At 40.9% G+C, this 26806-nt stretch overlaps 1 protein-coding gene across 1 annotated transcript; it reads right to left on the reverse strand.

Annotated features, from left to right (window-relative positions):
* Window positions 1-200: 200 nt before the first annotated feature.
* Window positions 201-26681, reverse strand: ube2v2 (ubiquitin-conjugating enzyme E2 variant 2). Its single transcript, XM_084326904.1, has 4 exons — window positions 26606-26681; window positions 9187-9335; window positions 5018-5143; window positions 201-1317 (listed from the first exon to the last, which is right to left on the reverse strand). The coding sequence occupies exons 1-4, from the start codon at window positions 26664-26666 to the stop codon at window positions 1171-1173; spliced, it is 483 nt and encodes a 160-aa protein (XP_084183030.1). The 5' UTR covers window positions 26667-26681; the 3' UTR covers window positions 201-1170.
* Window positions 26682-26806: the final 125 nt, after the last annotated feature.

A 26806-nucleotide genomic window follows, 5' to 3' on the forward strand; every position in this document is an offset into this window, starting at 1 on the left:
TATTATCCCAACTACAGTATAGACAGCCATGAAGAAGTGCACTTAATCATAACTAACAACAACAAAAACACTTCCCAAATACTTGAGACTAAATGTTATCAAATGTGTATGAATTTGATGGTCCTTGACGTGAAAGGAAGGAACCCCTGGCTGGATGTTGGACAAGCAAGACAAATTAACTTCCACTTCACAACTTCATGATCAGACAGTGATTTTAATTTCGGAAAATCAAAAGTTCAGACACCTGCCTTTTTCACTTGAAATTAAACGCAAGGGTTTCAGAACAGGCTTCAACATCTGTACACGACAAGAGAGCTGTAGAACAGAAACATAATATTCATATGGTGTCAAATAGATATATATATATATATATAATAAAAAAAAATCTTTCACCTTGTGACACTATTTTTAATTTTTTTTAGACTACAGCCACATTTCAATAATACATCAATCTGCATGATATTTCAATGGAACCGCTCAATTTAACTAACTTTCAAAAAAAAATAAACGTGGATTCTCGTCAACTATTTATTAGCTACAGAACATGCCATCACACACGCATTTTGCCTTTTGTATCAGTGACCTGTCATTCATACATAAAACTGTTGTGACTTTGGTGCAGCCCTGGTGCTGCCATGCTTTCCTCTGCGAGCCAACGTGGAACGTCTTAAACATAAAGGTTATGGTCAAAGCAACCTTGACAAGGGGAGGGGAGGGGGTACTCTGTGCACTTGCAGCCTTACAATAATGATCTATTCAGTGCCTTACGGCATGGACCTCTTCATCTCTCAATGAGCTATGTAATAAAGGAAGTCAGTGCTATACGGCACAGACCTCTTCTCTCAATGAGCTAAGTAATAAAGGAAGTCAGTGCTATACGGCACGGACCTCTTCTCTCAATGAGCTAAGTAATAAAGGAAGTCAGTGCTATACGGCACGGACCTCTTCTCTCAATGAGCTAAGTAATAAAGGAAGTCAGTGCTACAGTATATGGCACGGACCTCTTCTCTCAATGAGCTATGAAGAAGTAATAAAGAAAGTCCAATCTTTCTCTTGCAGACGATGTTGTTGATGTGCGACGTGAAGCATCTTTCTTGGATGAATAATTACACAATATTTCTAAAGAGAATAAGGTTTTAAGACAGAGGGTCAAAACAATCCCGTTTACAATTAATTGCTGTAGGCTTGTCCTTCAGGTGGTTGTGGAAGCTTTGCGTTATCTTTGGACATCATTATACGCCGTAACTCTTGAAGAAGAACTTTAATGCTATAAGAAGTTTGCCATTTGGCTAATATTGGTATGCTACGTGAATCCACCTGTGAAGAGGGAGAGAGAGGGAACAGAAGGAGTACGTTATTGAAACACATGTTGAAGTAACATGGGATGGTTTGTCCTTAAAGGAACACATAGTGCAAAAGAAAATTTAGACAACTTGTGTTAGAATTGTGTTGCTATTAACTCATTGGGCGCCAAAAAACGTAATATCTCGTGTTTCGCCACCAACGCTTGAGTGCCAAAAACGTAATATCTCGTTTTTAGATCCTTTGATCTTTTTCCTTTGATCCCCGTTCTAAACACTCAGCCGGAGCTCCCTGGCACATCTGCCTATGTTGGAATTGCAATGACGATTGAATCTCACTAGGTGGCAGTATCGCCTACCTTATGAACATGCATTGGCCATCTATTAGTGTGTTAGTGCCAGCCCCCACAGCCCCAAACAACTAGGGACTCATTGCGAGCAGCAGTGAGCAGGACACGTTCGACAATCGCGATCGCCCAGAGCGAACTATTGGATATTATGAAAAAGACTAAATGGATTATATGGATGATGATTATGGATGATAAGGTGCGTTTCCACCAGACTATGGACTATGTTGGACTCAGCACTACTGGTAAAACTATAATCAAACCGACCGATGAGGAAACCTATTCGGCTCCGTGGTCTGGCCCGAGCACACAATAGTAACCTGCAATGCAATGGCGAGCGAACTATTGGATATTATGAAGAAGAAGACAAAACGGATTATATGGATGATGATTATGGATGATAAGGTGTGTTTCCACCAGACTATGTTGGACTCAGCACTACTGGTAAAACGTAAAAAAAAACTATAATCAAACCGACCGATGAGGAAACCTATTCGGCTCCGGCTATAGTCTGGCCCGAGCAGATGAAGAAGCCAACGGATGAGGGCCACCTAACGTTATATGTATTGATCCTGTTCTGATTCAAGACACTTTTGGACTCGAAGTGAGAATTTAGAGAGTACCTCTAAAACAAAGGTCTGTTTTACGTGTACTTTACCGAAACTCCATCATAAAACATGTGTCTGTATGATCGCAGCGTCAGATAAATGACCCCCCCCCCCCGGCTTTGTGAAGAAACAAAACAAGGTCATGTGTTTACCTTTGACCTGGCAATAATGTAGGTTTCAAGCGAGCAGCCGCGAGATTTGCGCATACAAAACACACTTTATCTCATAATCTAGAAAACCAGCCTGGATTATTTTGAAACGGGGCAAGGGTATGTATAAGCTAGGGCTGCCGCGGTTACCGCATTATCGCGATATCGCCATCACGTCACGCCCACCGCAGAGTCAAGCTGATTACCGCATCACCGGCTGTTTTTTATTTTATTTTATTTTTTATAATAATAATAATAATTATAGTTGTGTATAGCCTATTTTCTTCACGCCATGTGTTCGAAAGTTTCCACTCGCAGTTGCGCAGTTAACATTCTGATTGAACCCCAGAACTTGTTTTGCTGCTACGGAAAGTTTTCGCTTTGAATCTGCTAAAAACATGGATCTTGTAGCGAAACCCAATCGAAGGGCCGTAAATGCTGCCGTTTTGATCCCGAAAGAAGACGGAGTGGTCACGGTTAGCGAGGACAGGTCAGTTCTGGTTCTGTTCTGGAGCAGTAGATATGCCATATTGGGTGTGTGTGTGTGTGTGTGTGTGTGTGTGTGTGTGTGTGTGTGTGTGTGTGTGTGTGTGTGTGTGTGTGTGTGTGTGTGTGTGTGTGTGTGTGTGTGTGTGTGTGTGTGTGTGTGTGGTCACGGTTAGCGAGGACAGGTCAGTTCTGGTTCTGTTCTGGAGCAGTAGATATGCCATATTGTGTGTGTTTGTGTTAGTGTGTGTGTGTCACTGGGTGTATGTGTGTGTGTGTGTGTGTGTGTGTGTGTGTGTGTGTGTGTGTGTGTGTGTGTGTGTGTGTGTGTGTGTGTGTGTGTGTGTGTGTGTGTGTGCTGAGCACAGTTGCTTTAGCTGGTGTTAATTCGCTGGCCACTGGGTTGAACAAACGATTCCATGACGTTATTTATTATCTGTTATGCAGATAGATAGGACAGTCAATTCATTCCTAGTTGGTTATTGAACCAAGCGTTTGGTTAACGTTAGCTACCGCAAGTCGGACTCGCGACCAGCAGTTTCAAGAACAGGCTGAACAGCCAGCTGTTTTCAACCAATATTCCTGCTGCAAAGTCATTCTCTTTAATGACAACACTGGAATAAAGATAGACATTTAACGTTAGACTAGAGGCTATAAAGAATAGACTACCACAGAAATAAATGCATCCGAAAAGTTTATTTAGGAAAAAATTATTTTAACATTACATAAAAAAAAAAAAATTGCGGTTACCGCGGCGGTTTCAATGGCTTCACTAATTTGTGCGGTAAGGAAAAAATCAATACCGCGGCAGCCCTAGTAGAAGCGAACTCTTTTTTACATGTTGGACTATAAATAGTGTCTGTCAAATGAGCCATACTATTGTCCCCATAGCTAATAATATAGAATATACAATAGCTCTGCAAAGATCGGGAAATATCGTGAAAATGGTAAAAAAAATTAAAGCTGGCGCCAGGCAGTACAGATGGGGACAGAGCGTGGCGCTCAATGAGTTAAAAGATCCCCTCCACTTTAACAATGTTGTATATTGAATAACAATTTTTCTGCTATGGTTTTCCACAGAAAATGTTCAATAAACTACTGAAAGTTACTTAGCAGCATCTCTACACCTTTGCCCTCATTGTAAATGCAAGGATCTATGACCCTAGCCCCCTCATGTCACGGAGAAGGGGGAATGTGAAATTCTCCTGAATTTCCCCAAGAGGATCAATAAAATAATATCTTATCTTAAAGGGTACTCTGGTGACAAGTTCTGCACAAATAACAAGCTGTATAGTCAAAGTCATTCTTCCAAGAGGAGTTAACTGTAAAAGAAATTAAAAAAAAAAGGTATTGAGTGGAAGGGACTTTTAACACGTGTTGTGTCATTTAAGCACATCTTTTTTAAGAGTGTAGAAGAGGTGCTAATTATTATGTGTAGAATCCATGAGGGATGAAGTGAAACTTGGCAGTAAAAAAAATAAAAAAAAATAAAAGCACAACATTTGTGATAAGCTACGACCAATTTGGCTGCAGGAAACCTCTAATTTCTACTGCTTCATAATGCCTTGATATGTGCTTTAAAGGAACATGCCAAAATGTTGGGAAATTAGCTTATCGTCTTCTCCAGAGAGAGACAATAAGATAGATACCAGATCCCTCTCTGTGCGTTCAGTAGAAAGCTATTTGGCTGCATGTTAGCCTAGCTTAGCACAATGAATGGAAGCGGACATGGCCGGTTAGCCTTCGGGAGAGGTGTTAGTTGGACAATGCCTAGGCTAACCGACCATGTCCACTTCCATTCACACGACACGACAGACAGATGGACCAACTAGCTGGGCGGTCGCAGCTCAAACATTTATTCTAGTTAAGACGGTGATGTTTCTGTCATTCAGACCTTCGTTAGACATCGTAAGACACATTAGTCATAGCGCGTCTGATGAAGGTCAGAGTGATTAAACATCACTGTTTAAGCAGAATAAAGTAACGTTTTTAGAGAGAGAGAGAGAGAGAGTTGCGCTTTGACCGCTTCGCCCTCACAGCGCGAACTACCACACAAAATACAATATGACCACTTGACATACCGGTATATTAAGATATATTACGATATTAAGATATATTACACTTACCGTCCCGTTGGAATTATTTATTCCACTCATGCTAATTTTTGTTACAAATCTAACAGTCGGCGCTGTCTCTGGGTAACTAAGTCCACATTCCATTTTCAGACTGTATATCCTGTTCTCGTACGTAGTCTGGAAAAGAATTCAGACAAGAGGAATAACGTTAGCTGCAGTTGTTGTGTTGAGACATTGACTTTTTCTGACTTTGTCTTAGAAAGGTAGCGTGGTATGTTGAATCTTTCAGTAGGATTATCCAAACCAAGGAGGGCAGCTAGAGAGCTTAAAGAGAAAATACTCAAATGTATTATTTATTTGTTTGTTTATGTTTATTTTTTACCCACAAACTACTCATGATTCATGAACTGTGATGAATTCATGATTATCCCCAGGATTTCTTTGACAAGGTGGAGCTTGACAGCTGTCAACAATATCAAATATGACTCTTGACTGATGTGTTCAATTGGAATTTTGAATGGCTGGTGCAAAGCGACAACCCTATAGGGTGTCTGTGAGTAAGTGAAAGATTCAGTCCAAACCAAGCCTATTGGGGTGACATCAGGTTTGGGGATAAATGTTAAGCTCTAGGACCTGCCACATTAGATTACATTACATTACATTGTATTGTCATTGCACAGCACAAGTACAGTACAACTAAATGTATTTGGCATCTAACCACACATGCAGGAAACTTTGATTTTGGAAACTCGTGATAAAGTGGCAGACCCTTGGCGGGGGTGGTCATACGACCATTTGAGGAAAAGACACTCAAACAGTGTTGAGATTGTAAACATCCAACTGTCGGCAAAACAAAGGTATTGTGACGATAAAGTCAACAAAGAAATGTTTATGTTTGTATCTGGACCCCTTGTGGGAGTCATTTGATTTCTGGTCTATGGTATATTCTCCCAACCAGGTTGGGTACACCACCTACATTCTACTATTTAAATAAAATAAAATACCAAGGCAAGTGAACCACCCACTCTTGTTAAAAAAGAAGAAAAGAAAAGAAGACTGACTGGTTGGAAATGTCATAAGGTGATGCTGGTAATTAACAAGATCTTGCAGCAGCCTGACTTAACATGGTGCAACATGAATGCAACTTCACTTAGTTGCAACCTCATTACATAGCAGAACGAGCCAGTGAATATCATCATACATTTGTTAAAGTATGTTCAGGATGAGTTTGCTGTCATAGGAGATCAAAAGATTTTATTGTGACCCCACCCTGATGGGATTTGTTTGTTCCTTAGTACGTTCGTCATGGTAACGTTGACTTTGTGCTGCTAGGGGAGATCTAGTTTTGTGTGGCATCTTCTTATTCCTCTGTGCTGCAGTGAATAAGACAAAATGTGTAATGTCCAAATAATCTTTAAATTTGCAACAAAAGTGCACATATTGCTTTACGAAATGTAGCTAAACAAAACTCAAGAGTGACATGTATAATTAGTATTACAGATTGAATCACCACTTGTTGGAAAGTTCGTTAAGATTCCCACATCTGGGGAATTCACAGGGGTCAGCACAACCAGAGTGAAACAGCTGAGCCTCACCCAATGTGATCTCAACAACAGCCCAATTGTTTTACCTGGCAACAACTTGGCTGGCAATGATTATCATTTTGAAAATTACAATATAAATTAGACATATATTATTCCTAAGATTGCTGCACTTTGTTAAAAATTGCATTGACTATTGGGTGTAGTAGCTAATAAAGAGGATTTTGCTGCTTAAACACATGTATAATGTATATTCATTGATTCACTTGTATACCAAAATCCATTTGAATTGAAACTTTTTGCTTTTCGCATCAAATATTGATATGCGTTTAAAATGTGATTAATTTCTATTAATTAACTATAAAGTCTCGAATTAATTCGATTACAATTTTTACTCGAGTCCCACCACTAATAATTACATGATAGTAAGCCAGGATTCTTTGAGGCATTAGTAAGGCAGAAGGTGTCGCCCTGCCTTGATTGATTAAGGATAAGTGATATAGACCTGTGCGAGGTTGATCTCTTCCAGGATTTTCATTTTGGAACTATATTTACATAGTTTCTGGATGTCGTGGGAAGACGTCCCCACTACGGGCAAACAGCGTGAACATGTTCGCTGGGTTATTACAAGGTGCCGTTTTTAACACAAGGATGTATAGGCAGAGTGGGTATAATTTCATATATCAGAGATTGCCACTAGTCTACTAATAATAAATAATAATAAGGAATTGTATTTGTATAGCACACTTTAAAATGCAAAGAAATCTACAGCTAGTTAGGTAGCAAAGTTAGCAAACAATTATCTCCATATAAAGCTATCATGTTTGATTATTGACGGGATATGATAATACAAATAGCCTAGCAATACATTAAAATGAGAGGAATGTGTATTTACACTGGCAAATATCTTTTTAAGGCTGGTCAGCAAAGATTGTTAACAAGAGAGGCTGTGCCGTATCAGATAAATAGAGCCTGTTAGGCACAGCAAACCAGCAAAGTCATGTATCATATATCAAAGTATCTGTAAGGTGAAGTTACCCCTCTGGTCTAGGATCAGCTTTCCCTCCCCAAATGATTACCACATTGAAATTGTGGTCACTGACTGACCCAAGAAGGGGGAAAATACATCACTGCTGGAGGACCCATTTGCTTGTTTGCAACCTGCAACGAATTACACAAATGTTGCATTGTGTGTTTGCGGGAGAACTAGGGCTGGGAGGTATACCGAATATGAAGGTATACTATCATGGAACCATGCAAAGGTATGTATTTTTATGGATGGATACACTCGTCCACGATATATAGCCTATTACATATCGTAAAAAAAAATATATATATATATATATATATATATTAGTGCTGTCAGGCGATAAAAAAAATTAATCTAATTCATTACAGGATTTGTAATTAATTAATCTAATTAATCAAATTTTAATCGCATAACCATTTAGGCCTGATATTCTATAATCATATTTCAAATGGCATGTGTCCGGATGGCAGAAGTCAGTACTGTATCTACAAAACCTTCTGTTTAATCATCTTCCATTTACCGTATTCATTTGCTTAGATTTTTCAGGTCTGGTAAATTTTAGCATGGTGTTATTCACAGTCAAAGATTAAAAAAAATGTAATTGATATTCTCATTTGGGTCATTACAATTTACTCAAGCCTAGTAACAGACACAGTATTTCTGACACTGGGAATACATTCCCTGAGATCCATAGATGTCCCTAGAATCAGATACCAAGAACATGCAAATGGAAAAAAGTCTGTAAATGTGTATTCTATGTTCTTATGGAATGAATGAGATTAAAAAAATAATTAAATTTCTTTTATTTTTTTATTAATTTTTAGTTAATTTTCATAACGCGATACTTTGCTGTGTAATTAATTAATCTAATTAACGCGATAAACTGACAGCCGTAATATATATATTACATACAGGTACTGTGTATTTTTAAGTTGATAAAAAAAAAATTCCTTGCAGCAGTATTAAAAACGTAATTTACCATCAAAACTAATAAAGATATTGTGATGATGTGATACTTTGGCCACATGGCCTTGCTGGATGCCGGCTGTATACTATATGTCCCGCTAGACTTTTCTTGGTTCCGGACAGCCGGGCTAATGAACATAGACTGAAGCGAACGTTAGATCTCCTGTACGTCATGAAATTTTATTATTTTACTTATCCAGAAGCATTTTATATTACCTAAGCATAAGATCCAGGCCACTTATTTGTCAAACACTTACTCCAAAGTTGTTGAAATGGTCCAACTTCAGAGTCTGTCTGTTTACTGGGCGCTACTGTGATGAATCGAATGAGACTTGGGGTGGAAATAACAAATATTATGTTCTAACAAAGATGTCTGTCAACCCCCAGTAAACAGACTCCATTGACATTTTGAGAAGTTGGACCAGTTGGACAAATAAGTGACCCAGATTTTAGATTTAGGTAATATAAAATGCTTCTGATTAAGTAAAAAATAAATTACATGACAGATACCGTCACCCGGGACATCTAAAATGTATTTCAGTCTATGTTAATTTGCCTGGCTGTGATATGAAGCAAGCGAAGCCTAGCGGTAGGCCTACACATAGGCTACAGCTGGGAACCAGCAACATATCGCCCAGCCATGCGGAGACCCCAGGAACGTGACTGCAGGGTGTTTTGCTTACTCTTGCTGGTCCAATAATCATGCCTGTCCATCGTGTGAGAGTCATGTCTTCATCGTCTTCAAGGCCCCAGCTGACTGTGCCATCTCCAACACCCTTCTGTCCCTCTTCAAGCTCTTCCAACAAACGAAAATTGCGTGGAACTTGAACTCCTAAAGAAAAATAACAACAAGGTGTAAGATATTGACTGCAAGCGACACGCTTTAACATGAAACCATCCTCAAGTCTTATGATTGCATAAACTGTGAGCCTGAGGAGCTAATAATGAATGTAAGCCTACTATAACATGCAGTGCATTTACATGGAACTTAACATTATGGATACAAGCTAGCTAATATCATAGTTAAAGGGGCACTTCACCAAAAAACAATGCTAATTTATTTTGCACATTATCTCAGATACATCCAAAAACTTGAAACAGTTTTGCACACATTCATTTAGTTAGACAGTTATTGAGAGTAAATTAGTTTTAATATGGCCACCAGTGATGTCATCGATGAAATTGAATCCTAGTGTTAATTACAGCTCAATGAAATATTAAGGTAGCAGTCCCTATACAACAAGGTATTGCTATTGTTTCATCTACATCATTTCATTGAGCTGTAATTAACACAACACAAGGATTCAATGTCCCCGATGACATCACTGGTGGCCACATTCAAACTAATTTACTCTCAATAACTGTCAAACTAAAGTAATGTGTGCAAAACTGTTTGTAGTGTTGGATGTGTGTGAGATTATGTGCTAAATATAAATCAGCATTGTTTTTGGTGAAGTGCCCCTTTAAGGCCATAAATGAGATAAGCAGTTTATATGCATGTTCATACCCCGACACCACTGTGTCTGTACACACAAGTAAATACAGAATATACTGAGTATTACCCTGGGAATGGAACTCACAAAACCTGACAGTAAACAGGATGAGGTGTTTAGATGCCTCAGTATCTCATACCCCAGCGATCATACAAGGGTTTCTCATAGTTGTGATATGAGTTTGTTCCAGCTATAGTTAAACATTACAGTACAATGAAAATCCTGTTTTTCAATCTTGTTGCATTTTAACAGAATGTTGACATAAAATTACCCAAAATGTTAGAACTGTTGTTGTTGTGAAAATGATGACTAAAGCCCTTTGATGTCCATCCCCCTGGATATCAACAGAATCAAGCCATCAGATATCCACTCACTGAGATATCGCAAAATACAGACTTTTAATCAGGTTACTCTGATTAGCCCATCAGTCACATCTAGCTGCTCTGATTGGCCCATCAGTCACATCTAGCTGCTCTGATTGGCCTATCAATCACATCTAGCTGAGTGGTGCTCGGCATCAGCATAGGCTACACTGAGGCCTTAACACTTTGAGTGCCAGTGACGAGATTTCTCGTTAGTTCATGCCAACCGTTGAGTGCCAGCCGACGAGAGATCTAGTTTTTAATTGTTATTTTTTTTTTATTATTGATTTCCATAAATTTTTTATCAATAGAATAGACTTTTAATAGAGTAGAATATAGGGCTGGGCGATATGACCAAAAACGTTATCGCGATAAAATTATAAAATTATTTTCATATAATTCGATATCGATAATTATCGTCGATATAATGTCTGTCAAGTTTAATTAACTTCTTATGCTGCTGCGAATGTCTCAAGTCGAGTTGATGTCGTCATCAGTCCGCGCACGTTAGCAGTTAGCCGACAAGCGGAGTATCTCATGACAATAAATATGACACTAAAATACTCTCTTCCGCCACAATATATTGAAACGAACTGTATACCCCACACTACTATAAACGTGGCCTCAGAATTCAAAACACACACATACTCGGCACGTAAATATATAAAACAGTGCCGTGCAAGCTAGTTGTCCTAGCCAGCCTGTTGCATCTAAGAGGTGTATTCCGTGACAATGTGCTAAATATGACACTAAAATACTCTCTTCCGCCACAATATATTGAAACGACGTCCACTGTATACCCCCACTACTATAAACGTGGCCTCAGAATTCACGCCACACACATACTCGGCACGTAAATATATAAAACATCGCCGTGCAAGCTAATTAGCCTAGCAAGCCTTGTTGTTGAGTGAGTCCTACCTCCTTCCGGGTCTACTTCGCTCTCGGCCATCTCCTTCACTGATTGGTTGTTAGCTGTTGTGCGTAATCACGTCATCACGTAACGTTGGTTGTTGTTAGTGAGTGTGCTGAGCCGAGGCTGAACGGAGCCAAGCTTGGAAAATCGATATATCGAAACTTTGCGACCACGTTTCATGTTTATTTCGAGGAAATAATTTATCGCGATAGTTATCGTTATCGTTTTATCGCCCAGCCCTAGTAGAATATACTTTTAATTGTCATTGCACACAAGTATACAACGATTTCAGGGGAGCTCCCACAGAACGTAGTACAATATATACATACATGTAACACATAACACTGTACATATAACAGAATATTTCAAATAATAAAGTGCATGATGAGCGGTAACATAGTGGTTATGAAGTCCAGGTAAGTGCATGGTGCACGTGAGGGGACAGTCAATGAGAAAAAAAAATATATATATATAATATATATTTCATTTTTTTTTACAAAAAAAAAATGTCATGTACCACCAGCAGTACCACCAGTGGTACGCGTACCACAGTTTGAGAACCACTGCTGTAATGAATAAAAAAAATCGAATAAAAGAAAAAACGACCAAAACCCGAGAAATCTCGGGTCTGGCACTCAACCGTTGGCGAATTAACCAGAGAAATCTCGGGTCTGGCAGCCAATGTGTTAAAGGTCCAGTACAATGATGTTTTAATTCAGTTGTAAAAAAAATTATTAAAAAAACATTTGATTATTTGATAAGCGACAGCCATATTAGACACATAGCCATAATTTAAGATATAGTTTATGCGTTCGCAAATATGAGAGCTCTGTCATTGAAGTGGGTGGTGGCACGCAACGGGGTTCCGGGCACTGAAAGTGTTAACAGTCAAGTATCTATAATGTCTAGTGAACAAACAGAAGGCCACGCCCCCTCATCGTTGGCTGTGCTCAGAGAGGGTGACCAAAAACACTTATAATAAATCAAATGATACATCTGAAGTTAAAAATAATGATACTAATCGCGCCATCCACAAGACGTTTTTATAAATAATCTAATGTTTTTTTAATAAATTTTCTTACAACTGAATTAAAACATCATTGTACTGGACCTTTAACACATTGGCTGCCAGACGTTTTTTCTTTTATTCGATTTTTTTATTCATTACAGCAGTGGTTCTCAAACTGTGGTACGCATTTGAGTACACTGGTGGTACTGCTGGTGGTACATGAAAAAGAAAATTGTAAACAAATGAAATATATATTATACTTTTTTTTTTTTTTGTGCTGAACTTAGAAGCAGGCCAGGCCAGTGTTTCTAGTTGCGATGGCGCGATAGTTAGATAACCTAAGTGGGGAACAACCAGGATATCACTGTGACGGAGAGTAATGCAGTCTAAACAGTCATAAATCTTTTATTCAACTTCAGCCCTGATCATAACCATTTTTATTTTTAGATTTTTTGTAATGTCAGATAAAAAATGAAATACTCCCACTTTTCTGAAAAGAGTTGTTGTTAAATCTGACATTACAAAAAATCCATCAAAATCTGTGTTGTTGCTAATCATTGACACATGCCTAGCCTGTAATAATCCCCCCCAGAAAAGTTTACTTTGCATTTGATATATTGAAAATATTTTACTTTTTGTGTGTTTTTTTAACAATAATTTGTGATGCCATCACACAAATAGGCATTTAAAGGGTTACTATTCAAAAATGTATTGAATGTGTTTTTTATTTATTTTTTACAATAATTTGTGATGCCCATCACAAACACTGGAATTTAAACGGTACATTTTGAAAAATTCCCGCACCAGAATGCAGGAAATTAAGTCTTTGTAACAAAATAATTCCTGGTGGAAAGTGGCCTGACTGGGGCTATATTATTTCACACTATATTTCCCAGCCTGAATTATTTCCCCAGTCCGGCCCTGCGTATGCGAGTTGTCAACATGCTGTGTGTGTGTGTGTGTGTGTGTGTGTGTGTGTGTGTGTGTGTGTGTGTGTGTGTGTGTGTGTGTGTGTGTGTGTGTGTGTGTGTGAGAGAGAGAGAATGAAGGACAATTGCTTGCTGTGTATGTGAGAGAGAGAGAGAGAATTAAGTACATTTGCTGAAATACAGTTGTTCTTAATTTTCTCACTTGCTATGTGAGAATGTTAGTTATTATGTTCTCAATGCCCCTTGCATTGTATGAGTTGTGTGGAAGAGTTTGCTAGTTCTAGTGCTACCCCTTTGTACATTGTGGCTGTGTCTGACAAAAGTTAACAATAAATAATGGTATTAGGAATACATTTGCCTCCTGCGTGAACTGTGCATAGCTGAATAGACTGTATTTTAACGTCGGTCATATGGTGGTACTTGAAGAGCCAGCTACGTTCTCAGGTGGTACTTGGTGTAAAAAGTTTGAACCACTGCATTACAGGTTCACGGACCTCTGTGTTACCATAGGAAATCATTCTGAAATCCCAAAAGTGCAATACGGGCCGCATCCTGCTAGGTGGCAGTATCGCCCACCCTTTGAAACCTTATTTCACACTCTATTACATCGTATATGGTCCGGGCGGAGAATTTAGACCAAGCCAAGTGATCCCTTCATCTGTGTTATGGTTTGAAACCGACCCCAACAGCACGGCACAGACAGGTAGTTCAGAGTTAGCCAAAGACTAGGGCGTATTTATTTCTGAAACAGGAATGAGCTAAATAACCATAAGAACAACAAAGGGGAGAATGTTCTTGGCAGAGTTGTCTGCGGCTCTGCAGATCGTCCCGGTATTGAGATGGTGAAGCGGCGTAGCTACTCCAGGATCCAACTCGGGGAGGAACGGAGAGAGAGAGAGAGTGGTCAATAAACAAGCCAACGGAATACGGAGGCAGTCCAGTCCTCCTTAGCTGAGTCCAGTATAATCACATGTGACTTAATCTTCAGTGTTACCAACACACAAGTTTAGCTGAGTCCAGTACAATCACACGTGACAAAACAAAAACGGCAAATCTTCAGTGTTATCCAAACACACAGAAAACAGAGAATCCAAAAGGTTCGTTCCAAAAACTCACCAAAGTGCAAATGCGCAAAGCGGGCAACGAGGCACAGCTCCAACGGATGATAGAGAAACACAACAGCGGCGACTTCCATAGACGTCCTGAGGAAAAACAGACGAGGTACAACAACGGGGGGAACAGGCAGCAGCTGTGGTAATCCAAAACGACCCGACAACGATTGACAGAAAGACCCGAGTATATGAAGGGCTCTGGAGCGCTGATTACAAACAAACGACAGGTGCGTGACGGCAATTTGTAATTGACCTAGAAGCGTGTGGCGGCAATGAGCCAATCCTCCTCACAGTACCTTGAAGCATGTGGCGGGAATGGACCAATCCTCACAGTACCCCCCCCCTCCACGGGAGCCACCCGGCGACCTACCCCGCCTCGGCTTGCCCGGATGGGACCGAAGGAAGCTGGTGATCAGGGGCACTGGAGAGGGGGACAGAGACAGAGGCCCGGAAAGGGGGACAGGGGACGGGGACAGAGGACCGGTGAGGGGGGCTGGAGACAGGGACAGGGACCCGGTGAGGGGGGCTGGAGACAGGGACAGGGACCCGGTGAGGGGGGCTGGAGACAGGGACAGGGAACCGGGCGAGGGGGGCCGGAGACGGAGACAGGGGAACGGTGAGGGGGCTGGAGACAGGGACACAAGGGGAACCCCGGGGCGAAGGACTGGATGCCGCCTGAAGACACTGGGCATGACAGGAGGAGCTCCACCCCCTGATGGTGCCGGAGGACCAGGCGATGTGGGGCTCATGCAGCGCGAGCCAGGGCCGACCCAGGACTACTGGGACAAGAGGGGATCTGGTAATAAAAAACTGGAGTCTCTCAACATGGTTACCAGCAACGGTGAGGAGGACAGGACAGGTGCGTTGAGTGATGTCAGCCAGGTGGTGATGATCCAGCGCGAAAACCTCCAAGGGCCTCTCGAGGTCCTCAAGTGGAATGTTGGCCCGGGTGGCCAGAGTGTCAAGGCAATCCAGAATAAGCTGGACCTGGGCCCGGAGGTCCTGCACAGCAGCCGCACCTAACTGTAGGCTGTGGTCGTTGGTCAATTCGATCTGGACCGCCAACGCTGCCCTAACTCTGTCTGTGTCGGCTGGGGTTGTCATGGTCGGGTCGTAATGTTATGGTTTGAAACCGACCCCAACAGCACGGCACAGACAGGTAGTTCAGAGTTAGCCAAAGACTAGGGCGTATTTATTTCTGAAACAGGAATGAGCAAAATAACCATAAGAACAACAAAGGGGAGAATGTTCTTGGCAGAGTTGTCTGCGGCTCTGCAGATCGTCCCGGTATTGAGATGGTGAAGCGGCGTAGCGCCACTGCCTCTGCGGCTCTGCAGCTACTCCAGGATCCAACTCGGGGAGGAACGGAGAGAGAGAGAGAGTGGCCAATAAACAAGCCAACGGAATACGGAGGCAGTCCAGTCCTCCTTAGCTGAGTCCAGTATAATCACACATGACTTAATCTTCAGTGTTACCAACACACAAGTTTAGCTGAGTCCAGTACAATCACACGTGACTTAATCTTCAGTGTTACCAACACACAAGTTTAGCTGAGTCCAGTACAAAACAAAAACGGCAAATCTTCAGTGTTATCCAAACACACAGAAAACAGAGAATCCAAAAGGTTCGTTCCAAAAACTCACCAAAGCGCAAATGCGCAAAGCGGGCAACGAGGCACAGCTCCAGCGGATGATAGAGAAACACAACAGCGGCGACTTCCATAGACGTCCTGAAGAAAAACAGACGAGGTACAACAACGGGGGGAACAGGCAGCAGCTGTGGTAATCCAAAACGACCCAACAACGATTGACAGAAAGACCCGAGTATATGAAGGGCTCTGGAGCGCTGATTACAAACAAACGACAGGTGCGTGACGGCAATTGGTAATTGACCTAGAAGCGTGTGGCGGCAATGAGCCAATCCTCCTCACAGTACCTTGAAGCGTGTGGCGGGAATGGACCAATCCTCACAATCTGACCACTTTGAAGCATGTTCAACACACTTGAGGCATATCCCGATCAGACAATTGGAATATTCTTTTTGGGATACCTCCTAGTAAAGGTAAGGACTATATGACATCAATTCCACCTTGATCCTACAATGATTTCATATCGATCCGGCCGATCAACGTATGTATTATGCAAAACAAATGCCGTTAGTGGCGATCAAACATCATCAAAGCATCAAAAAACGACCCCCCCCCCCCCCCCTTTCATGCATTCATGATGAAACATAATACATATACCTTTGAATTGGAAATAGTAGCGTGTACAGGAGAGCAACGCGAAAGCTTTTAGCAGAATTCACGTATTGCTACAGTTACCAGGAATTAGCCAGGATCACTCTGAAACTATACAATATTCACAGCGGTATAACACGCGAACGTATATGAAAATGAAATGTATTCTTTTTCACATGTTGAACGATGGATAGTTAATGTCAAATGAGCCATAGTATTGTCTCCATAGCTCTAATATAGAATATAGATATATCCCTGCAAACACCGCAACGCACAGTGAAAATCCCTATACTTTACAGCGGTGGCACACTTGAGTACAAAGATGGATAAAGTGTTAAGAGGGTATGGTGTTTAAATGCACTAAATAAAGGACAGAATACACGTGTCCCAAAAAATAACTGAATATTGATGCTGTGCACATAAACGCGCCCATTGACCAGTTTAGCATATTTAAAGGCTGAGGCAGGCAGGGTGCCCCAGTGGGCATGAAACGTGCAATGCTTGCACAGATCTGCAACCCTGTATTAAAGGGCTGAGTCAACACCTGTGTTATAACTCTCCATCCATGAGTGAATAGAGCCTGGGTGTAACCATTAGGCTCATTTTTCCAATTCGATCAGAAGTGGAACACATGCTAGAAAGAAAATGGTAGGGAATTATATGGATGCACGACTCATAACAGGAATGGCGGAGGCCAAACAATTGATTGACAAATTGACTGAGCAGCAATTTGATATGATGGGAGTCCCACCTGTCTGATTGGGTGTTTTAGTGCACTGTGTGTGTACATCCTGGTATATAGGCAGTAGAATTGTGGCTAACTTGATACCCAGCTCACAACAGTAATTACTGAAGATACCCGACACTGGTGAGCTTACATGTCAGCACAGCAAAACACAAACAGTAGATGTACTGCCACCTCTGGGACTAGAACACATACAGTAGGTGTATGCTGCTGCTGCTCAGAGGTGACATCCTTTTCCCTACAGTATATCAAGATAGCCTTGAATTGACAAAAGCGAGTGTAGGGGCATTTCTTTTGTCCAATCACTTCAAACTAATGGTGCAATCAATTTGTTTTTATATAAACAAGATGTAGGCTGTTTAAAACAGCGTCATTCTCTCTATTGCAACCAGTGATGCAGTGGTGGTCCCACGGGGTACCACGCCGTCCTAGCAGTTTTCTGAGCAGAAGTACGCGCAGTCGCGCACGGATGTGTACGCGCAGTCAGTCGCGCACGGATGTGCACGCGCGCGCACACAAAAATGCACTCCGTGTGCGCTAAGTACCCACCGTCTTATAACAACAGCGCAGGTCGTCAGGTGTCTTCAACTACACTACCCGGCACTTATCTATCACCTAGACTTTGCATAATAATAGGATAATACTAACATAACAAAGAACGAGAAGTGCAAAACCAAAATACAAGCCCTGTGCTTTGCTTGATCTGTGGAACTCTCACTATGTGACAAATGGTCCCGACTAGAAGGATGAGACATTAAGTTGTGCTTCAGAAGGAAACTGTCCTTCTATAAACTGTAAGTTACATTGTTAATTTAGTTTATATTTACTTTTCTAGTTTAAGTTAATTCAATTAAAGAAATTGTAACTACAATATTGTATCTACAATTACATTTAAAACATTGTTTGTTTTTCAACCATATCTGTTGACAATATAATTTCTTTATATATTGAAGGCTACATCCTGCTACCTTTTTCAGCTTCTCTATTTCAAGGCAATATTTACAAAAACTAAACTAAAACTAGTAATTTACTATGCAAACATGTTTCCTACTATTTATGCATAATAATCATCTGTTCTGTGCGCACGCGAGGGAACATGTATGCGCATGCGCGCGCGTGCACGTGGCGTCCAGGCAGTTCTGATATTACGACTGCATCCCTGATTGCAACGGTCTGCTCTATGGCACAACTATAGCCTTAAAGTGCGACTGTGTAGGTACCGTCAACTCCCCAGTCAATTTAAGCCAAGGTAGTATCAGCACATCCCCACTGACTAGAAAGACTGATGGTAGTGTGACGGTAGCAGCAATTAAGGAAAACTAGTGGTATTATATTATTAATGAGTGATGACGGGAGAAGTGGCATCACAAATGTGGGAGCAAAAAAACGAGCTCCACGCTCGAGCGTCACATTGCTATAAATAACTACATTGTCCCAGTGAACAGCCTACACATTTTTATATTTTGTTGACTGTACTTCTAATGGAAATTCATCACATTCCAACTCACCATTTTTTTAACAGGCATTTCTTATGTGGGGTGTTTCTTTAGCGGCATGCAAAAGCTGATGCTGCAAAGCATAGCCTCTTTTGAGATGGTAAAAAACGTAGGGCCATATGCCAAGGGGACCAGAATGATGGAATCAGACGTATTGTAAAGTATTTAGAAATTGGTGGCTATATATGTCTACATCAGTACCTTCGATTCCCTACAAGATGAAGATGGCTGTCTTAAATAAATGGCACAAGCTTCGAACATTAAAAAAAAAATCGAAGTTAAAAAAAAAAAAAAAAAAATTTACTTCGTGTGTGTGTGTGTGTGTGTGTGTGTGTGTGTGTGTGTGTATGTGTGTGTGTGTGCGTGCATGGGGCCATTGGGTGGGGCCGGGGGACAAATACACTGGAGGAAAGTAACCCAGCTCAGCACTGCCCAAATTATATCATCACTATTGCCTGTTTGAAGGATATCATCCTCAAACACATATACACCACCTACATGCCTATTCTCAGTCCTTGCCCCACAATGGTGGAATGAACTACCCAACCCAGTTAGGACAGCCGAATCCCGTCCAATCTTTCGCCGTCGACTAAAGACGCACTTCTTCAACCATTATCTGAAATAAAATACAAAAAATTAAATAAAAAAAATCTAACCCTAACTAACCTTACTGTCATGCACTTGTCCTAATAAACTAACCTACACTGTAACACGCAACACTTTGATGAATATTGTTACTCAGCTAATAGAGTTGTATCCTTCCTGATGACCTGTCGTACAGAACTTGTAAGTCGCTTTGGATAAAAGCGTCAGCTAAATGACTAAATGTAAATGTTAATGTAAATGCCTTGTAGAATTCCACACATAAGAAAGAAAGATACTGGGATGAATAAACAAAATAGGAAATAAAATGTAGAAATGCATGCAATACATAAATAAATATGAATCTCCATATATGAAATAGAACATTTAGATAAGGTGCTACTGAGATGTTTTGGTGAGTTCTTTGTTTTTTTGTGGAAGTAGCCCTTCTTAAAAATGCATGAACATTCACTGATAATTGGTCTGTAGTGGAGTGTACAAGGTCTACATTGCCGGACCATGTAGAATCCGGACCTTGTAGACTGACATAATTCTGTGCATAGTTTAGTCTACACAGGCCATATTTCAAATAATCAAAATCTTACTTCATTCATCTTAAACATTCTTGATTTGGGGGATTGGTATAGTTCCCATGAAATCTGAAGTTGTTCAAACGACAACAGCGATCCAACTTGAATTAAATCACACAGCCGTGTTGGCTGCGTCACAGTCACGAAAGGGGCTACTTAATTCATTAATCCAATCCACTTTATTTATAGAGAACATTTAAAAACAACAAAGTTTACCAAAGTGCTGTACAAGTCCCACAACATAAGAAAAAAAAAGAAAAAAAAAAATATTCAAAGCTTCGAATTAAAATCGAAGCTCGGCCCCGAAGCTTCGATTGCCAAAAAAAATTCGAAGGTCAGCCCCGGAAGATACAATTATTAATCATAATAATATATTATTGTTTTTTAAAGCACATTTTCTTCTTTCATTCTTGTTTTGTTATTGCAAGATGTAGCTAGACCTTTGTGCTTGATGGAACAACTGTGAAGTCAACTCAACGTGTCAGTTTCAGTCGAGGCCAAGATAGTGTGTGCGTGTGTGTGTGTGTGTGTGTGTGTGTGTGTGTGTGTGTGTGTGTGTGTGTGTGTGTGTGTGTGTGTGTGTGTGTGTGTGTGTGTGTGTGTGGTCCCACCATATCAACAGGCATTTTCTCTCATTGCACATATAAATGGAACGTGTGCTATTTTAATGATTTATAATGATACTAATGACATTAAAGGGGAACTATTTTACTATTTCTTTCACTATTTGGGCACTTTTACACAATTCCTGTGAGTCTATGGAACACCTCTGTAATTTTTTTTTTATTGTTTTGTATTTCTAATCAAGTCCTCAAAAACAGCATTTTTCTACCTCAAGATCTTAAGCCGTTTTGAGCCTGGGCTCCAACCACTGTGTGCAGCTCATCATGTACCTGATGCCACACAGCCACATTATCATGCAGCGGTGTCTCTCTGACATCACAAATCAGCACATTTTCAGATGACTCAGTTCAGTGAGGGTGAATATTGTGAGAGGAGAATTGGAAGAATGCGCCAATATGAGAATTAGAGACATAGATCATATTAATATAAGTTCACATAGCTAGGAAACAATGCTAAACACTCAAAAAGGCCATTTATAAGATAGTTCCCCTTTAATATTCCACAAGACGTTTTTATAAATAATCGAATGTTTTTTTAATACATTCTTTTACAACTGAATTAAAACATCATTGTACTGGACCTTTAACACATTAGCTGCCAGACCCGAGATTTCTCCCAACGGTTCTTTTTTGTAAGTCGACTGTTTTGCACACCCCTATGACAGCTATACAGCTGTTCCCATGGTGCTCAGCTGTAGCAGTCAGCTGGCCTCCCGCGCCCGCGCACAGTTCCCAGGTAATCACACAGTGCTGCGGTTGCATTCTGTATGTGCCATCTTCCATGATGGCAACCCCCGCTAAGAAAGTTAAAGCAAAGGAAATTCGGGCATTCCAGCCCACGTGGACAGACGTCTACGGGTTTGTGTGTCAGAAGGACCGTGCTGTGTGTACTTTATGTTTAGAAAATGTAGTTTGCCGAACGTCAGGTGTGAAGCGCCATTTTGAGACGAAGCATCAAAAAAGTTTCAAAGATCAGGCGGATAAGGCAGAATCGATTAAACGTGCCATGGCCAGGTATGGAAAGCAAGCCAGCACCCTCAAAGTGTTCACGACTGCTAAAAACCACGCAACTGAAGCAAGCTATCGCATTGCTCGTTGCATTGCGAAATGTGGAAAGCCATTCACTGATGGCGAGTATATCAAGGAGGCTTTTCTCTGTAGCTCAGATGTTTTGTTTGAAGGCTTGCCAAACAAAGAGACAATCAAATCAAGGATAAAAGATATCCCCATGTCAGCTCGAAGTGTCGAGCGACGCATCAACGAAATGTCAGAAAATATCAGAGAACAGCAAACAGCTGGATTAAAAGATGCTCCGGTGTGCATCTTAAAGTGAAATACATTGATACATCATTCAGTAACATTTTCAGAGCCTTATAACAAAAACATTATTACGGTCACCATTGTGACCAGTTGGATTAACACTTTAATCGCCGATGACGTGTTTAGACGTCATTCCTAGCCATGCTCATTCTGCCGAAGACGCCGTAACTCGTCTTTGATGTCAATATTTCAAAAATCTGTGATCGAAATCATATTTCTCCTCCGGGGTCCTGAGATATACTGCTGATCTCCACTCAACTCTCTAGCGGTTCAAGAGCGCCATCTGGTGGCCGATCGGCAGATCGCCAACAGGAAGTGACTCGTCAAACAGGAAGTGCTCATCCATAAATCGTCCGGGCACTCGCGATCATTAGCAGGACTCTATCTCAACACACTGGATAATCAATCGCTCGCCCTAACTCAATAAACAACGTTATTTGGATGTATATAGTATTATACAACCTGGAAATGGTTCATCAGGATCAACATCCCATAATCGAAAACTGTCTACTCCACGCTGATCGTCCAACGGCGCGAGGAAGATACGGTGAGTTTCAACGTTATTTTCTAACGTCTTCTATACTAACTGATCTGATGATCATATGACCCACACTAGATGAATGGTATAACGTTGCCCACGGAATTATAAACGCCCCCTCGCCCATCCGGTCAATATCAGATGATACGTAGTAACTTCTAGAACCACGTCCAGTTGAAATTTTGTATCTTGCGCCGATTGCTATCAAACTGTATTTCATCATCAATATAATGCATTTGGAGCTATAAATCACGTTCTGGAGAAAGCTGCAGAAAACGATAAAAACATACTTATACTTTAGACCATATTTTAGTATGAATATGTGAATGAAAAAGTATATCGTTGCTACACCCTGAACAATGGATATAGGACATTGAATGGGCCATAATAATGTCAATTTAGCAATAGAATTTAAAAAGTTATAGCCCTGCAAAGAAGGGGAACTTCTCCATAGACAAATAGAGCTGGCTAGGGATGGTAAATTATGAATTTAACCATGGCGATCAAAGTGTTAATCAACCAATTGTATTCTTTATTTTTCTATTTCATTTTAACATTGCACATGTTAAAAGGGAGAGGGCAACGCCATTTCTTTTTACTCAAAATGTGAGTATTACCAAGTCAACTTGTGTTCTTAAAACAATGACAATAAACATAGTTTTATTAGGTTGAAATAATGTGGTTGTGTACTTATTTTTCTGTTAACTTATTATGGATTGAAAACTGAAAACCTTAATGCACAGTAACTGAACTCAATCTTTTTAAGTTCTGGTAACTTATTGTTTTTTTTTTACAGTGTAGTCTTGCGATCAATCGAAACTTCTTTACACGTTATACCTCACATTCACCCATTCATTCACACATTGTGGTGTTCTCCATTAGGCCTGTAGGTGGAGCTACGACACAGCATTGATTGATTGATTGATTGAAAACTTTATTAACAGATTGCAGAATGGGTACAGTACAGTACAGCTTAATACATACAATTGTTAAGGGGATGCAGACCAGAGAAAGACTTTCGTCTTGTTTAATGTACAGTACAGCACACGTACAGTACACACACCGATGGTGGAGGCAGCCCACGTGGCATTTTGGATGTGTCCAAAAATGAATGGGCAAATGTGAGTGAAATGGTCACACTGTATGCAGCTGTTTGTCTGCATTACCCCCCCCCCCCCCCAACTCAGATTTAGGGTTGATACAACCATAATAATAATATTGTTAATAATAACAATAACAATAATGATGTAATAATGTAAAAATTATCATAAAAAATACCTGATTATGAGAAAAATTACGATGCATGGAATATTGTTGATATGGCACGCTAGTTACAACTATATTTCAAACTGGCACTTCATGTCAAAAAGGTTGCTGACCCCTGTACTAGACCATCAGAAGGAAGCTGTGTTTGATGAAGATATCACAGTGGGGGAACTGTAGTGTACACTGTACTAATAATGGGAGTGTTAAGATTTTACCTGTGCACTAAGAGCCTGACAGATGAGGATGATGAATATGATGGGGGAAAATCAGATGTAAACAACAATGATGTACAACTAGACACACATGAAGACGATGAGCAAGTTACTCAAACTGTTGTCATCCTGTCACCAGATTTGAAGTTGGGTGATGCAGAGATGCATTGTCAGACACATCTGAGGTGATGTTTGGCCACTGACTTCCTTGGAGAACCCATGGCTAGTCAACTGGATGACACTTTGATACATCAACCCAGCCTGCAGTTTGAGGAAGATGGACTGGTCATCGTATCCATCATGCTACCCAGTACCCAGATTCGGCTCAAACAAGGGACTAAACACGTTTCGCAATTATGCCACATCAATGTGGAACGCCCTACCCACAGCTGTAAAGGAATGTGAATTACTACCCACTTTCAAAACCACTCTCAAAGAGCACCTACGGGAGACTGCAATTCAAAACTGGCCCCTGTAAATGTCCTAACCCAACCCCCTCCAATGTACAGTTACCCACCCCCCCCCCCCCCCCACCTCCAATGTACAGCCCCCCCCCCCCCACCTCCTCTAATGTAGTTTCTTCCCCCTCAAATTATAGTCTTTTTTAGACCCTTTTTGTATCACAAACAGTACTGTATTTGTAGATCTGGTATGTCATGGAACAACAAGAATACCCTGAAGACTCTGGCATGAGCACTCATTCAAGGGTACTACGACTATGCTTGCACCTCATGGTACCAAAGCACCTCAAAGGCGCTAAAAACAAGATTACAAACATCACAAAACAAACTGGTCAGACTACTACTTGACCTCACCCCTGCCCACTTTGACAACCTAGGATGGCTTAGAGTAGACGGCAGAGTACAGCAACTTGCAATGGGCCTGGTCTACAAGATACACTATATACGACTAAGGTACCCATGTACATGTCAAAATACTTCCCAAAGGTCAGTGAATACCATGACCACAACACCAGAGGAAGCTCAACAAATCATGTTAAACCCAGATTCGGCTCAAACAAGGGACTAAACACGTTTCGCAAATTATGCCACATCAATGTGGAACGCCCTACCCAAAGCTGTAAAGGAATGTGAATCCCTACCCACATTCAAAACCGCTCTAAAAGAGCACCTACTGGAGGCTGCAATTCGAAACTGGCCACGTAAATGTCCAAAAAAAAAAAACACCCCCTCCTAAATTAATAGACAGTCTCCTCCCCTCCGTATGTATATATTCTCTCCCCACCGTTGTGTATATTTCTCTCCCACCCACCCCCTCCTAATGTACAGTCTCCTCCCCACCGTATGTATATATTCTCTCCCCACCGTTGTGTATATTTCTCTCCCACCCACCCACCCCCTCCTAATGTACAGTCTCCTCTCCACCGTATGTATATTTCTCTCCCACCCACCCCCTCCTAATGTACAGTCTCCTCCCCATCATACCCTCTGTCAGGATCTATGGGTAACAGTAGTACTGTATATTTGCATATCATATATGTCACAAATGTAACAGTACTATGTCATGTCATGTATGTTGTGTATGTCATAAATGTCACTATGAATTGAAAATGGGGGACCCTGATGTAAACAAGACAAACGTCTTTCTCTGGTCTGCATCCCTGTATTGTACCCATTCTGCAATCTGTTAAATAAAGTTTTCATTCATTCATAAATGTCTAGATGTAGCAGTACTGTCTATCTGTATGTCATGTATATGTCATATGTTATGATGAATTGAAAATGGGGGACCCTGATGTAAACAAGACGAAAGTCTTTCTCTGGTCTGCATCCGCTTAACAATTGTGTGTATTGAAAATTTGAGCCGTACTGTATTGTACCCATTCTGCAATCTGTTAATAACATTTTCAATCAATCAATCAAGCGTTTCTTCCTGGTGAACCAAAATGTGTGGCTGGGGCTATTTCCTGGAACAGAACCGTGGAAGTAACGTTTCCAAGCTTCACTCCAGTGCAAGGCACACAAGTACCCATTAGACATTAAACATTAAAATAAACTAAATGTAACGCGAGGTCCATTGCCAGTGCGCTTTGACTGCAGAGGGACGTCGGGTTGCTTTCAGTTTGTGGCGTGAGATGGGTCACTGGAAACATGTTTACAGTCTGTGTACAGACTACACTCTTCATGGTTACTTTACACGACGGTAGTGAGCAGCAGCAATGCGTTCAGAAACATTTGATATGTAAACCATTAATATATAATGCCCAAACAACGATCGACCCAGCTAGCTTGCTGTGACAGGGCTCGCCCAGGCGAACCGAATCATTGTTGCTGAAATATTCTAGCCAGCTTTGTTAGCCTACTAAGCATACTTGATTTTCCTCGTCTCTCCACAACTATTTCGCCACATAGCTAGATGCAATATAGCTACCCAGGAAGCCAAACAAAATTTATTAATTTTGTATCTTGGCGATCTAAACTGTGGTTTCACATAGTCAGTAACATCAGCAGCTAGTACTAGCTCGCTAGGTCCGTTCTTCAAACTTGCTGGTTCTATGTTCCGGGATTGATAAAGCTTTTTGTATACAACCACGCATCTCCGTATATTTACAGACAGAACTATGCACTATTTTTACCCTATCATAATGCTAATGTGCCTCCTACTGCACCGTTGAATTTGATCTCTGAAATCGTTTCAAGACAGACAAACCTGAGGAGGCCGCCATCATCTTCTCCAGCCAAATCCAGAAGCAGTCAAACAGCTGTGGCATCACAGGGGTTAAAACAGCAGCATCCACCAGAACCTGCACTCGCAGCAGTGCAGCCACAGCACACGCTTTTGGAATTGTACTGTGAGCAGCATAAGGAAATGAGCCAAACCAGCTGTACCAGCTGAATTCTTGTTCATTAG

This window comes from Notolepis coatsorum, assembly GCF_963971535.1.
Source record: "Notolepis coatsorum genome assembly, chromosome: 13".
In the NCBI taxonomy this organism is placed as follows: Eukaryota; Metazoa; Chordata; class Actinopteri; order Aulopiformes; family Paralepididae; genus Notolepis; species Notolepis coatsorum.